The sequence below is a fragment of the Takifugu rubripes genome, chromosome 14 (genome assembly GCF_901000725.2).
Source record: "Takifugu rubripes chromosome 14, fTakRub1.2, whole genome shotgun sequence".
In the NCBI taxonomy this organism is placed as follows: Eukaryota; Metazoa; Chordata; class Actinopteri; order Tetraodontiformes; family Tetraodontidae; genus Takifugu; species Takifugu rubripes.
In genome coordinates this window covers 15541133-15552443 of record NC_042298.1, presented here as the reverse complement: position 1 = coordinate 15552443, position 11311 = coordinate 15541133, and the positions used below count along the sequence as shown (strand labels likewise).

The following is an 11311-nucleotide window of genomic DNA, read 5'->3' as shown; positions in this document are numbered from 1 at the left end:
CTGCGTTCCTGGGCCCATAACCTGTAGAAGGGAGTGCCTTGCGGTGGAGATTCAAACTCTCAGAGAACAGAATTATCTTTAGCCTCCTCGAGTTGTATTTAATTAATTAGAAAGGGGAGAATATGAAACAGGTACATAGGTAGTGTAGGTGACGTCACGTCCATGAGGCACCGGGAACAACATTAAGGTAAGGACGCGCATAAAGTTATACAATAAATAAGTGGGCGGCCTTGTAAAAAGGAACTCCCCGTCGGGGAATCGAACCCCGGTCTTCCGCGTGACAGGCGGAGATACTGTCCACTATACTAACGAGGAAGTGATGATTGTTGTTGCGTACCAAACAATAAAAGACGCAGTCCGTCATATTTTTTAATCAATAAGTGTTTCCGCCGCGGCAATAAAGATCAAAAAGAACAACATCGTTTCGCCAGGAATCGAATCCGAGATTTTGGCCTATGCTGACGGATTTGACTCATGCTGCTATAAAATAATTTCCAACATGAAAAGGACAAAGAAAAGAAAGAAATTGTGTCTTATATCCTCCACACAGCTTCAGGTCTATTAAGTTTGGGTTTGTAGTAATATAAGAGTAGAATATAAGTAATATAAGAACCTCACAATGGTTCAAAATGAAAAGAACTTTTGGGATATTGAATTACTCTATAGTGTGTAGTTGCTGAAAATAGGCATAGGTAAAAAGAAACTCCCCGTCGGGGAATCGAACCCCGGTCTTCCGCGTGACAGGCGGAGATACTGTCCACTATACTAACGAGGACTCGCCGGCCAAAGATCAAGATTTACTAAGATTCTTTACCATTTACATTGTTTGTTCGGTAACTGAAGTATCGTTGGACGTTTTTGTCGTCAGAAGTTGCAAAAGACGCAGCCCGTCATATTTTCAACCAATAAGTGTTTCCGCCCGGTCTCGAACCGGGGACCTTTCGCGTGTTAGGCGGACGTGATAACCACTACACTACGGAAACCGGGTGAGTGACAATCACCGCCAGTAGGGCTGGCGTTGATTGATTAAACGTGGCAATAAAAATCAAAAGGAACAAAATCTCAGGTCAAAGTAGCATCATAAGCATCGACATATTTGGGGCATGGTATTTCTATGAACTTAGACAACCGGATTGGTTATAAATCTACTCATTTATGTGTGCCTTCTACTTTTACAATTTTGTGTCTTCTTATTGCTGATGATGTGGTCCTCTTGGCCACAACAATTCCTGACCTGAAAGAGCCGAGCCTGAGCTGAGGAAGGCCACCCGACCCTTCGTGGAGCCGCTGGACCAGGCGGTGAGGAGCCCAGGGATCCAGAAGGAGCTCCACGTAGATCCGCCACTCCTCTGCGTTCACCTTTCTGTTGATTTCAGCAACACTGTGGGAGTGTGGGAGGTCACCTGGTGTCCACACATGACAAATTGCAACTCAACACTACGGTGCATTTGTCCAGATGGACCTCCAGCTGGGGGGCTTCCTTTTGGATAGTAACACAACGAAGACCTAGTCTGAACACCTGTGTTGGCTCTGGTACAGCAGCCTGGAGTACCTGAAGTATTTGTTGGAAGATTTTGTCGTCAGAATTTGCAAAAGACGCAGCACGTGAGGTTTTTAACCAATAAGTGTTTCCGCCCGGTTTCGAACCGGGGACCTTTCGCGTGTGAGGCGAACGTGATAACCACTACACTACGGAAACCAGGTGAGGACAGTTTCCGGAAGTTTCGTCACAGAAATACCAGGTGGGGCAGGAGGCGCGAGGCAGTAGGGTTTTCCCCTCATGCTGTTATAAAAATATAATATATAATAATAAAGGACAAAAATAAAAAAGAAATAAATTGTATCTGTGGTAAACCTGTTTATTGATGTTAAATGCCTTCCAGGCCACTAGGTGGGACAACGTGTTGTTTACTGTTCGGGAAATTTCTTGTGTAGAAGAAACTAGAGCGGAAGTTAGCTATACCTGGGTGCTGACCGAAATCAATGCTACCTGTTCGAGTTCCCGAAATAAAATAAATTCTTCAGTAAGAAGAAGCCTCCTGCAAGTTACTACATAAATGGCGACGAGGATAAAGTCACCACAGATGCCTCGGATGGATACAGAGGAATGAAAGCGGCTGCTGAGTGGCTAAGTAAACCTTGCAGACCGGACTCTGTGGCTGTGGAAAAAAGAACATGGCGGCTATGATTGGAAGCACCGCTCCTTTTGATGGTCAATCCCAGAAGTGGGAAGAATATTGTGAAGTACTCCACCATTTTTTCAGAGCTAATGGGATCGACGATGCAGGTAGACGTAAAGATATTTTGCTGAGTGCAGTGGGCAGTCAGACTTACAGTCTCATGAGGAACTTAGTCAGCCCCGCCAAACCGGGTGACAAGACTTTTGATGAACTGGTGAAGTTGCTGAAGGATCATTTCAACCCAAAACCGAGCGAGATTGTGCAACGTTGTAAGTTTAACTCCAGATACAGGAAGCAGGGGGAGACAGTTATGGAGTTTGTAGCTGTGCTGAGGAAACTGGCTCAAGACTGCAACTACGGGGACAAGCTGTCGGAAATGATCCGGGATAGGCTGGTTTGTGGCATCGTGGATGATCGCATACAGCGCAGACTGCTTTCGGAGCCGGATTTGACCTTCGACAAGGCGCTGAAGTTGGCGCAGGCCATTGAGACGGCGTGCAAAGATGTGAAGGACTTGCAGTCTCCGGAGTTCGTGCCCCAGTACATGAGGGCACCCCAGGCGGTGCATAAGGTGTATTCAAAGCAGACCCCATATACCCAGCAGAACCAGCGTAAAGTTTGCTACAGGTGTGGTAGTGACCAGCACATGGCTGGGGACTGTAGATTTATTAAGGAAACCTGTCACAAGTGTGGGAAAGTTGGCCACATTCAAAAAGTGTGTAGGTTTAAGGGCTCAGCAAAGAACTTGAGGGCCAAAGGAGGTGGAGTGCAGACAGGCAAACAGGGGAGAGCTCAGGGAGCAAATTATGTCAGCCAGGGGGAAGGCGAAAAAGATAACATAGACTCAGAGGAAGTCATGTACACATTGTACAAATTGGACGAACTTGACATACCAGCAGAAGCTCCATTTATAGAGACTTTGACAGTAAATGGGACAGACACACAGTTTGAAATGGATTCAGGTTGTGGTGTTACAGTAGTTAACTACTCAGTTTTCAAAACTCTCAGGGGAAAAGGAACACCAAAGTTATGCCCATGTCGAGTCAGGCTCAAAACATATACAGGGCACAAGGTAAAAGTCTTAGGAGCCGCTGTAGTTAAGGTGCAGAACCAAGGGCGAGCCCTAGACTTACCTGTGGTTGTGGTAGGAGGTGCAGGCCCCAGTTTGGTAGGCAGGTACAAGCAATCAAAGAGGCACCCACACCTTCAAATGTAACAGAGTTGAAGGCGTACCTGGGACTGTTAAACTATTATAACAAGTTTCTGCCCAATATCTCAACTGTACTTGCACCAGTACACAAACTGTTACAAAAGGAGACAAGGTGGCATTGGGGTGATGCTCAACAAGCTGCTTTTGACAAGTCAAAGGAATTGATGCAGTCTGCCGAGGTTCTTGTGCACTATGACCCAGAAAAGGACCTTGTATTGTCATGTGACGCATCACCTTATGGAGTAGGTGCTGTGTTGTCGCATTTTATGCCGGACGGAACCGAGAGACCCATTGGATTCACCTCAAGAACACTAAACCCAGCAGAAAAAAAATATTCCCAGCTGGACAAGGAAGGACTAGCTGTGATGTTCGGAATAAAGAGATTCCACAAGTACATTTATGGAAGGAAATTCACTATTGTGACAGATCACAAGCCTTTGTTGGGACTCTTCAGTGAGATGCGAGCTGTGCCACAAATGGCTTCACCCAGAATACAGAGGGGGGCGGTAACCTTGAGAGCCTACGAATACACAATAGTGTATAAAGAAGGAAGGTATCACTGTAATGCAGATGCCTTAAGTCGCCTTCCTTTACCAGAGGTAACAGAGGAGGAGCTGGAAGAGAGGGTTCTCATGTTGGAGAGCTCTGACATCACACTGGTGACAGCTGACCAAGTGAAAGCATGGACAGACGCAGATCCAGTACTTTCAAGAGTGCGGGAGATGGTACAAAACGGCTGGTCATCAAAAGAAAAAAGGGAGGAGTTTGGCCCCTATGAGGTGAGAAAATATGAACTCAGCATCAAAGATGGATGTGTGCTATGGGGTTCAAGGGTGGTTGTGCCAAAAGCAGGACAAGAAAATGTCATGAGACAGCTTCATCAGTGCCACCCAGGAGTGTCCCGAATGAAAGCATTGGCGAGGAGTTATGTGTGGTGGCCTGCGTACCAGCATGTGGTGCTGGACTGTTTATGGAGAAGATGTTTTTTGTGCTCATTGATGCACATTCCAAATGGATGGATGTGTATCCCGTGAACTCTGCAACATCAACCACCACAATTGAGTGCCTGCGTACCAGCTTTAGTAACCATGGACTGCCGGAATTGATAGTGTCTGATAATGGCACTTGTTTCACCAGTACAGAATTCAAAGAATTTTTGAAAAAAAATGGTATTCGTCATGTGACCTCTGCACCCTATCATGCTGCCAGTAATGGGTTAGCAGAGAGGGCTGTACAAACTTTCAAGAGAATGATGAAAAAATGCCCCGAGGGAACACTGACAGCTAAAGTAGCCAGAGTATTATTTAGCTACAGAGTGACTCCTCACACCACTACTGGGTTATCACCTGCAGAGCTACTTCTTGGGAGGAAGCTTCGTTGCACCCTGGACTCGATTCACCCAAATCTAAGCAGAAAAGTGATGAAAAAACAAGAACAACAGACAAAAGATCACAACAAAAAGGCGAAGGAACGCTGGTTCAAAACAGGAGACTCAGTGCTGATCCAGAACTTCAGTTTCGGACCAAAGTGGATCCCAGGACTCATTGAGTCAGTGACAGGACCAGTGTCATACAAAGTGATGCTAGGTGATGGGAGAGTGGTGAGGAGACATGTGGATCAGATTCACACACACCACCGGAGACCAGAAGAACGCAACAACCTTCCACAGACGGCCTCTATGACACTCAGTCAGACGGATCAAGGAAGTGAAGCCTGGCTGGAAGCTGAGGAGGTGGTACTCAGTGAGGAGAAGTTGGAGGAGCCTGCAACTACTGAAGCTGTAGGAAGTTCTGAGACAGAACAAAGAACTGTCACAACCCCAACTCCACTGAGGCGACATTCAAGAAGGGAAATCAAGTTGCCCAGTTACTTGAAGGACTTTAAATTGGATTAAGAAAAAAAAAAAAGTTCATGATGTCCTATTGAAGGGTGTAGAAAACACTTAAGGGGGGAAGGGTGTGGTAAACCTGTTTATTGATGTTAAATGCCTTCCAGGCCACTAGGTGGGACAACGTGTTGTTTACTGTTCGGGAAATTTCTTGTGTAGAAGAAACTAGAGCGGAAGTTAGCTATACCTGTGTGCTGACCGAAATCAATGCTACCTGTTCGAGTTCCCGAAATAAAATAAATTCTTCAGTAAGAAGAAGCCTCCTGCAAGTTACTACAGTATCTTTCATCCTCTACACAGCTTCAGGTCGTATAAGTTTAGGTTTTGTAGTGCTTTTATTTTCTTTCTTTTATCGTGTTGAGCAGCCATTTGTAACGCTGCAGCAGACACTTTAACGCAGCATTGTAATAAATAGAAGTCCTTCCTGTCATGTTATCTGAATGAACTAAAATATTCAGTTTGAACTGAAGTCAACAATATGAAAAACTAGCTTGACAAGATATGAGTATATTGTAGCATGACAAATACATAATAATTTCTGCGCCATTCAATCTTTCAACAGCCAATCATATGCGCGATTCAATCTTTCGACAGCCAATCATATGCGCGATTCAATCTTTCGACAGCCAATCATCCGCGCGATTCAATCTTTCGACGTGTTCCCCGCCTTAAATTAAACTGCGGTCTCAATCACTACAGGATGATAGCGGCCGGAAATATATTGCGTCCGTAGTGGTTTAGCACTACTATTATAAATGAATGGGAAACGGTTTAGGGCCGTTTATCTCGAGCGAGATACCGTCCATTATACTAACGGAGAACACATGTGTAAGAGAGGAGGTAGAAGAAGAATCAAGGAAGAACCTCACAATTGTTAAAAATGAAAAGAACTTTTGGGATATTAAGTTACTCTATAGCGTGTCGTTGCTGAAAATAGGCCTAGGTAAAAAAGAAACTCCCCGTCGGGGAATCGAACCCCGGTCTTCCGCGTGACAGGCGGAGATACTGTCCACTATACTAACGAGGAAGGCGTCATGGTTAAAAATCCCCACCCGCTCCTCCACCGACACCGGCTACCGGCAAAACTTTCACCGCGCGTCGACGAGTCATCCTAACCTAACCTGAAAACACAATATAAACAACCAGGAAAATGACTCACAAATCTCCAGATTGACGCACAATCCGGACTGAACCTCAACTTTAACACGTCTGCTTTCAAACAATCCAAAACAATGTTTTCCAAAGTCAGAGCAGCTCCTGGGCCCTCAAGCAGGGTGTCCAGTCACGTGGCCTTAAAGGCGAGAAATGTGGTTTAAAATTAATAAAGTGTTTCCGCCCGGTTTCGAACCGGGGACCTTTCGCGTGTGAGGCGAACGTGATAACCACTACACTACGGAAACGTGAGGGGCCAGAAACGGTGACGGTCTGACGGTGGCGAAGGTAAAGTCAGCATTGCGTTGTCTTTGATGATAAAGGGGAGAAAAATCAAATACTGGTATCTTTTGTCTGTGTCAATTCTCAATCACCCAGCTCATAGTTATCCAAAGTGGTGGGCTAAAGCACTTCCTATCACCCACATACAATGAAGTCCTACCTTTAAGTTTGAAATGAATGCGTAAATAAATAATGCCTGATTTGAGTGAAATGGGAGCTTGACTGTAGTTTAAGTCTGCTTCTGAGAGGACCAGCCTCTCTGTTTAGGAATTTAGAGACCGTCAGCACGGGAACAAACTCTAGATTTTCCTTTCAAGTTAATTTATTATGTCTATTTTTGATATTTCTTATCTTAGTCCTTATCTTACTGTATTATTGTTACAAGCACCATGACAAATTTCTCTTATGTGAAAAAAATGAACTTAGCAATAAAGTCCTTCCTTCCTTCCTTCCTTCCTTCCTTCCTTCCTTCCTTCCTTCCTTCCTTCCTTCCTGAAACTTTATCCAAGACATACATTCAGTTCATAGTGGGAGAAGCAAAAAGAGAAACAAACAAAAAATGAAAGCAAACATGAAAGAACGAACAAATCTCGGCTCCATAGTGGGATAGTAAATTCTTTCAGAGAATCGAGGGGGTGATACCACATGATTCAGGGAAAACAACCAACACCAGGGATGTCCCAGCCCATCACCACAGGAAGTGCTGCCCAGGAGAACATCCCACCTGGTCCACGAGGAAGTGCTGGGGCAACGACTCAAAGGAAAACAATGAGTAAAAGAGTATGAGATAAGATCATGTCACACTGAGGTGGGTTGTTCTCTCTGAGACACGTAACGTTTAATTACAAACTTAGATTCCAAGCAGTTAAAAGAAAAAGGAAAAATGCACTAACAGGCACACATACGAGCACACACAAACAATAAGCACATGTTTTGCAGGGTGAACTACATCAGTAGGGGGCGCTAATGAACAGGTATAATGTGAGATTCAGTAAGATTTTGGACCATTTTCATCGTTTGCTGCGCGATGTTCCGTAACTGAAGTATCGTTGGAAGATTTTGTTGTCGGAAGTTGCAAAAGACGCAGCCCGTCATATTTTTAACCAACAAGTGTTTCCGCCCGGTCTCGAACCGGGGACCTTTCGCGTGTTAGGCGAACGTAATAACCACTACACTACGGAAACCAGGTGAGGGACAATCACCGCCAGGTGGGGCAGGAGGCGCGAGGCAGTAGGGTTTTCCCTTCATGCTGTTATAAAAATATAATATATAATAATAAAGGACAAAAATAAAAAGAAATAAATTGTATCTTTCATCCTCCACACAGCTTCAGGTCGTATAAGTTTAGGTTTTGTAGTGCTTTTATTTTCTTTATTTTATCGTGTGGAGCAGCCATTTGTAACGCTGCAGCAGACACTTTAACGCAGCATTGTAATAAATAGAAGTCCTTCCTGTCATGTTATCTGAATGAACTAAAATATTCAGTTTGAACTGAAGTCAACCATGATCGCTCAGGTCAAAGTATCATCATAAGCATCAAAATATTTGGGGCATGGTATTTCTATAAACTTAGACAAAAGGATTGGTTATAAATCTACTCATTTTACTGGTCAGTAGTGAAGAGGGATTTGGTCACATGACAGGAAATCAGGCCACGCCAGGTTAATTGGAAACAGAGGGAAAGTTCTTTCAGCTCACCTGAAGCTGGATCTCCTCCATGTGTGATGTGGTCTCTTGCTCTCAGATATTTACATCTCCTCCAGCTCAGCTTGACATTGAGTCCAGCTCCTATTTCACCTCCCACAGATGGAATAAAATGTTGACAAAGTTGGCGACGAGTTATGACCGTAATACAATATGAAAAACTAGCTTGACAAGATATGAGTATATTGTAGCATGACAAATACATAATAATTTCTGCGCGATTCAATCTTTCAACAGCCAATCATATGCGCGTTTCAATCTTTCAACAGCCAATCATCCGCGCGATTCAATCTTTCGACGTGTTCCCCGCCATAAATTAAACTGCGGTCTCAATCACTACAGGATGATAGCGGCCGGAAATATATTGCGTCCGTAGTGGTTTAGCACTACTATTATAAATGAACGGGAAACGGTTTAGGGCCGTTTATCTCGAGCGAGATACCGTCCATTATACTAACGGAGAACACATGTGTAAGAGAGGAGGTAGAAGAAGAATCAAGGAAGGACCTCACAATTGTTAAAAATGAAAGAACTTTTGGGATATTAAGTTACTCTATAGTGTGTCGTTGCTGAAAATAGGCAAAAGTAAAAAAAGAAACTCCCCGTCGGGGAATCGAACCCCGGTCTTCCGCGTGACAGGCGGAGATACTGTCCACTATACTAACGAGGAACGCGTCATGTTTAAAAATCCCCACCCCCTCCTCCACCGACACCGGCTACCGGCAAAACCTTCACCGCGCGTCGACGAGTCATCCTAACCTAACCTGGAAACACAATATAAACAACCAGGAAAATGACTCACAAATCTCCAGATTGACGCACAATCCGGACTGAACCTCAACTTTAACACGTCTGCTTTCAAACAATCCAAAACAATGTTTTCCAAAGTCAGAGCAGCTCCTGGGCCCTCAAGCAGGGTGTCCAGTCACGTGGCCTTAAAGGCGAGAAATGTGGTTTAAAATTAATAAAGTGTTTCCGCCCGGTTTCGAACCGGGGACCTTTCGCGTGTGAGGCGAACGTGATAACCACTACACTACGGAAACGTGAGGGGCCAGAAACGGTGACGGTCTGACGGTGGCGAAGGTAAAGTCAGCATTGCGTTGTCTTTGATGATAAAGGGGAGAAAAATCAAATACTGGTATCTTTTGTCTGTGTCAATTCTCAATCACCCAGCTCATAGTTATCCAAAGTGGTGGGCTAAAGCACTTCCTATCACCCACATACAATGAAGTCCTACCTTTAAGTTTGAAATGAATGCGTAAATAAATAATGCCTGATTTGAGTGAAATGGGAGCTTGACTGTAGTTTAAGTCTGCTTCTGAGAGGACCAGCCTCTCTGTTTAGGAATTTAGAGACCGTCAGCACGGGAACAAACTCTAGATTTTCCTTTCAAGTTAATTTATTATGTCTATTTTTGATATTTCTTATCTTAGTCCTTATCTTACTGTATTATTGTTACAAGCACCATGACAAATTTCTCTTATGTGAAAAAATGAACTTAGCAATAAAGTCCTTCCTTCCTTCCTTCCTTCCTTCCTTCCTTCCTTCCTTCCTTCCTTCCTTCCTTCCTGAAACTTTATCCAAGACATACATTCAGTTCATAGTGGGAGAAGCAAAAAGAGAAACAAACAAAAAATGAAAGCAAACATGAAAGAACGAACAAATCTCGGCTCCATAGTGGGATAGTAAATTCTTTCAGAGAATCGAGGGGGTGATACCACATGATTCAGGGAAAACAACCAACACCAGGGATGTCCCAGCCCATCACCACAGGAAGTGCTGCCCAGGAGAACATCCCACCTGGTCCACGAGGAAGTGCTGGGGCAACGACTCAAAGGAAAACAATGAGTAAAAGAGTATGAGATAAGATCATGTCACACTGAGGTGGGTTGTTCTCTCTGAGACACGTAACGTTTAATTACAAACTTAGATTCCAAGCAGTTAAAAGAAAAAGGAAAAATGCACTAACAGGCACACATACGAGCACACACAAACAATAAGCACATGTTTTGCAGGGTGAACTACATCAGTAGGGGGCGCTAATGAACAGGTATAATGTGAGATTCAGTAAGATTTTGGACCATTTTCATCGTTTGCTGCGCGATGTTCCGTAACTGAAGTATCGTTGGAAGATTTTGTTGTCGGAAGTTGCAAAGACGCAGCCCGTCATATTTTTAACCAACAAGTGTTTCCGCCCGGTCTCGAACCGGGGACCTTTCGCGTGTTAGGCGAACGTAATAACCACTACACTACGGAAACCAGGTGAGGGACAATCACCGCCAGGTGGGGCAGGAGGCGCGAGGCAGTAGGGTTTTCCCTTCATGCTGTTATAAAAATATAATATATAATAATAAAGGACAAAAATAAAAAAGAAATAAATTGTATCTTTCATCCTCCACACAGCTTCAGGTCGTATAAGTTTAGGTTTTGTAGTGCTTTTATTTTCTTTATTTTATCGTGTGGAGCAGCCATTTGTAACGCTGCAGCAGACACTTTAACGCAGCATTGTAATAAATAGAAGTCCTTCCTGTCATGTTATCTGAATGAACTAAAATATTCAGTTTGAACTGAAGTCAACCATGATCGCTCAGGTCAAAGTATCATCATAAGCATCAAAATATTTGGGGCATGGTATTTCTATAAACTTAGACAAAAGGATTGGTTATAAATCTACTCATTTTACTGGTCAGTAGTGAAGAGGGATTTGGTCACATGACAGGAAATCAGGCCACGCCAGGTTAATTGGAAACAGAGGGAAAGTTCTTTCAGCTCACCTGAAGCTGGATCTCCTCCATGTGTGATGTGGTCTCTTGCTCTCAGATATTTACATCTCCTCCAGCTCAGCTTGACATTGAGTCCAGCTCCTATTTCACCTCCCACAGATGGAATAAAATG

General features: G+C 44.0%; 1 protein-coding gene and 10 non-coding genes across 11 annotated transcripts; 1 reads left to right on the top strand and 10 right to left on the bottom strand.

Annotated features, from left to right (window-relative positions):
- Nucleotides 1-243: 243 nt before the first annotated feature.
- trnad-guc (transfer RNA aspartic acid (anticodon GUC)) lies at nucleotides 244-315 on the bottom strand. Its single transcript has one exon. It is a non-coding gene; the product is annotated as a tRNA-Asp (tRNA).
- Nucleotides 316-703: 388 nt separating this feature from the next.
- On the bottom strand, nucleotides 704-775 carry trnad-guc (transfer RNA aspartic acid (anticodon GUC)). Its single transcript has one exon. It is a non-coding gene; the product is annotated as a tRNA-Asp (tRNA).
- Nucleotides 776-910: 135 nt separating this feature from the next.
- On the bottom strand, nucleotides 911-983 carry trnav-aac (transfer RNA valine (anticodon AAC)). Its single transcript has one exon. It is a non-coding gene; the product is annotated as a tRNA-Val (tRNA).
- A 643-nt stretch (nucleotides 984-1626) lies between these two features.
- On the bottom strand, nucleotides 1627-1699 carry trnav-cac (transfer RNA valine (anticodon CAC)). Its single transcript has one exon. It is a non-coding gene; the product is annotated as a tRNA-Val (tRNA).
- Nucleotides 1700-1842: 143 nt separating this feature from the next.
- Nucleotides 1843-3523, top strand: LOC115252441 (uncharacterized). Its single transcript, XM_029847680.1, has one exon. It carries the CDS (start codon nucleotides 2176-2178, stop codon nucleotides 3394-3396), a length of 1221 nt encoding a protein of 406 aa, XP_029703540.1. The 5' UTR covers nucleotides 1843-2175; the 3' UTR covers nucleotides 3397-3523.
- A 2710-nt stretch (nucleotides 3524-6233) lies between these two features.
- Nucleotides 6234-6305, bottom strand: trnad-guc (transfer RNA aspartic acid (anticodon GUC)). Its single transcript has one exon. It is a non-coding gene; the product is annotated as a tRNA-Asp (tRNA).
- A 300-nt stretch (nucleotides 6306-6605) lies between these two features.
- On the bottom strand, nucleotides 6606-6678 carry trnav-cac (transfer RNA valine (anticodon CAC)). Its single transcript has one exon. It is a non-coding gene; the product is annotated as a tRNA-Val (tRNA).
- Nucleotides 6679-7823: 1145 nt separating this feature from the next.
- trnav-aac (transfer RNA valine (anticodon AAC)) lies at nucleotides 7824-7896 on the bottom strand. The gene has a single exon. It is a non-coding gene; the product is annotated as a tRNA-Val (tRNA).
- Nucleotides 7897-9014: 1118 nt separating this feature from the next.
- Nucleotides 9015-9086, bottom strand: trnad-guc (transfer RNA aspartic acid (anticodon GUC)). Its single transcript has one exon. It is a non-coding gene; the product is annotated as a tRNA-Asp (tRNA).
- Nucleotides 9087-9386: 300 nt separating this feature from the next.
- Nucleotides 9387-9459, bottom strand: trnav-cac (transfer RNA valine (anticodon CAC)). The gene has a single exon. It is a non-coding gene; the product is annotated as a tRNA-Val (tRNA).
- A 1143-nt stretch (nucleotides 9460-10602) lies between these two features.
- On the bottom strand, nucleotides 10603-10675 carry trnav-aac (transfer RNA valine (anticodon AAC)). Its single transcript has one exon. It is a non-coding gene; the product is annotated as a tRNA-Val (tRNA).
- Nucleotides 10676-11311: the final 636 nt, after the last annotated feature.

Bases quoted from the DNA above. Each gene is read 5' to 3' on its own strand.
- LOC115252441 (XM_029847680.1), top strand. From the start codon at position 2,176: ATGGCGGCTATGATTGGAAGCACCGCTCCTTTTGATGGTCAATCCCAG.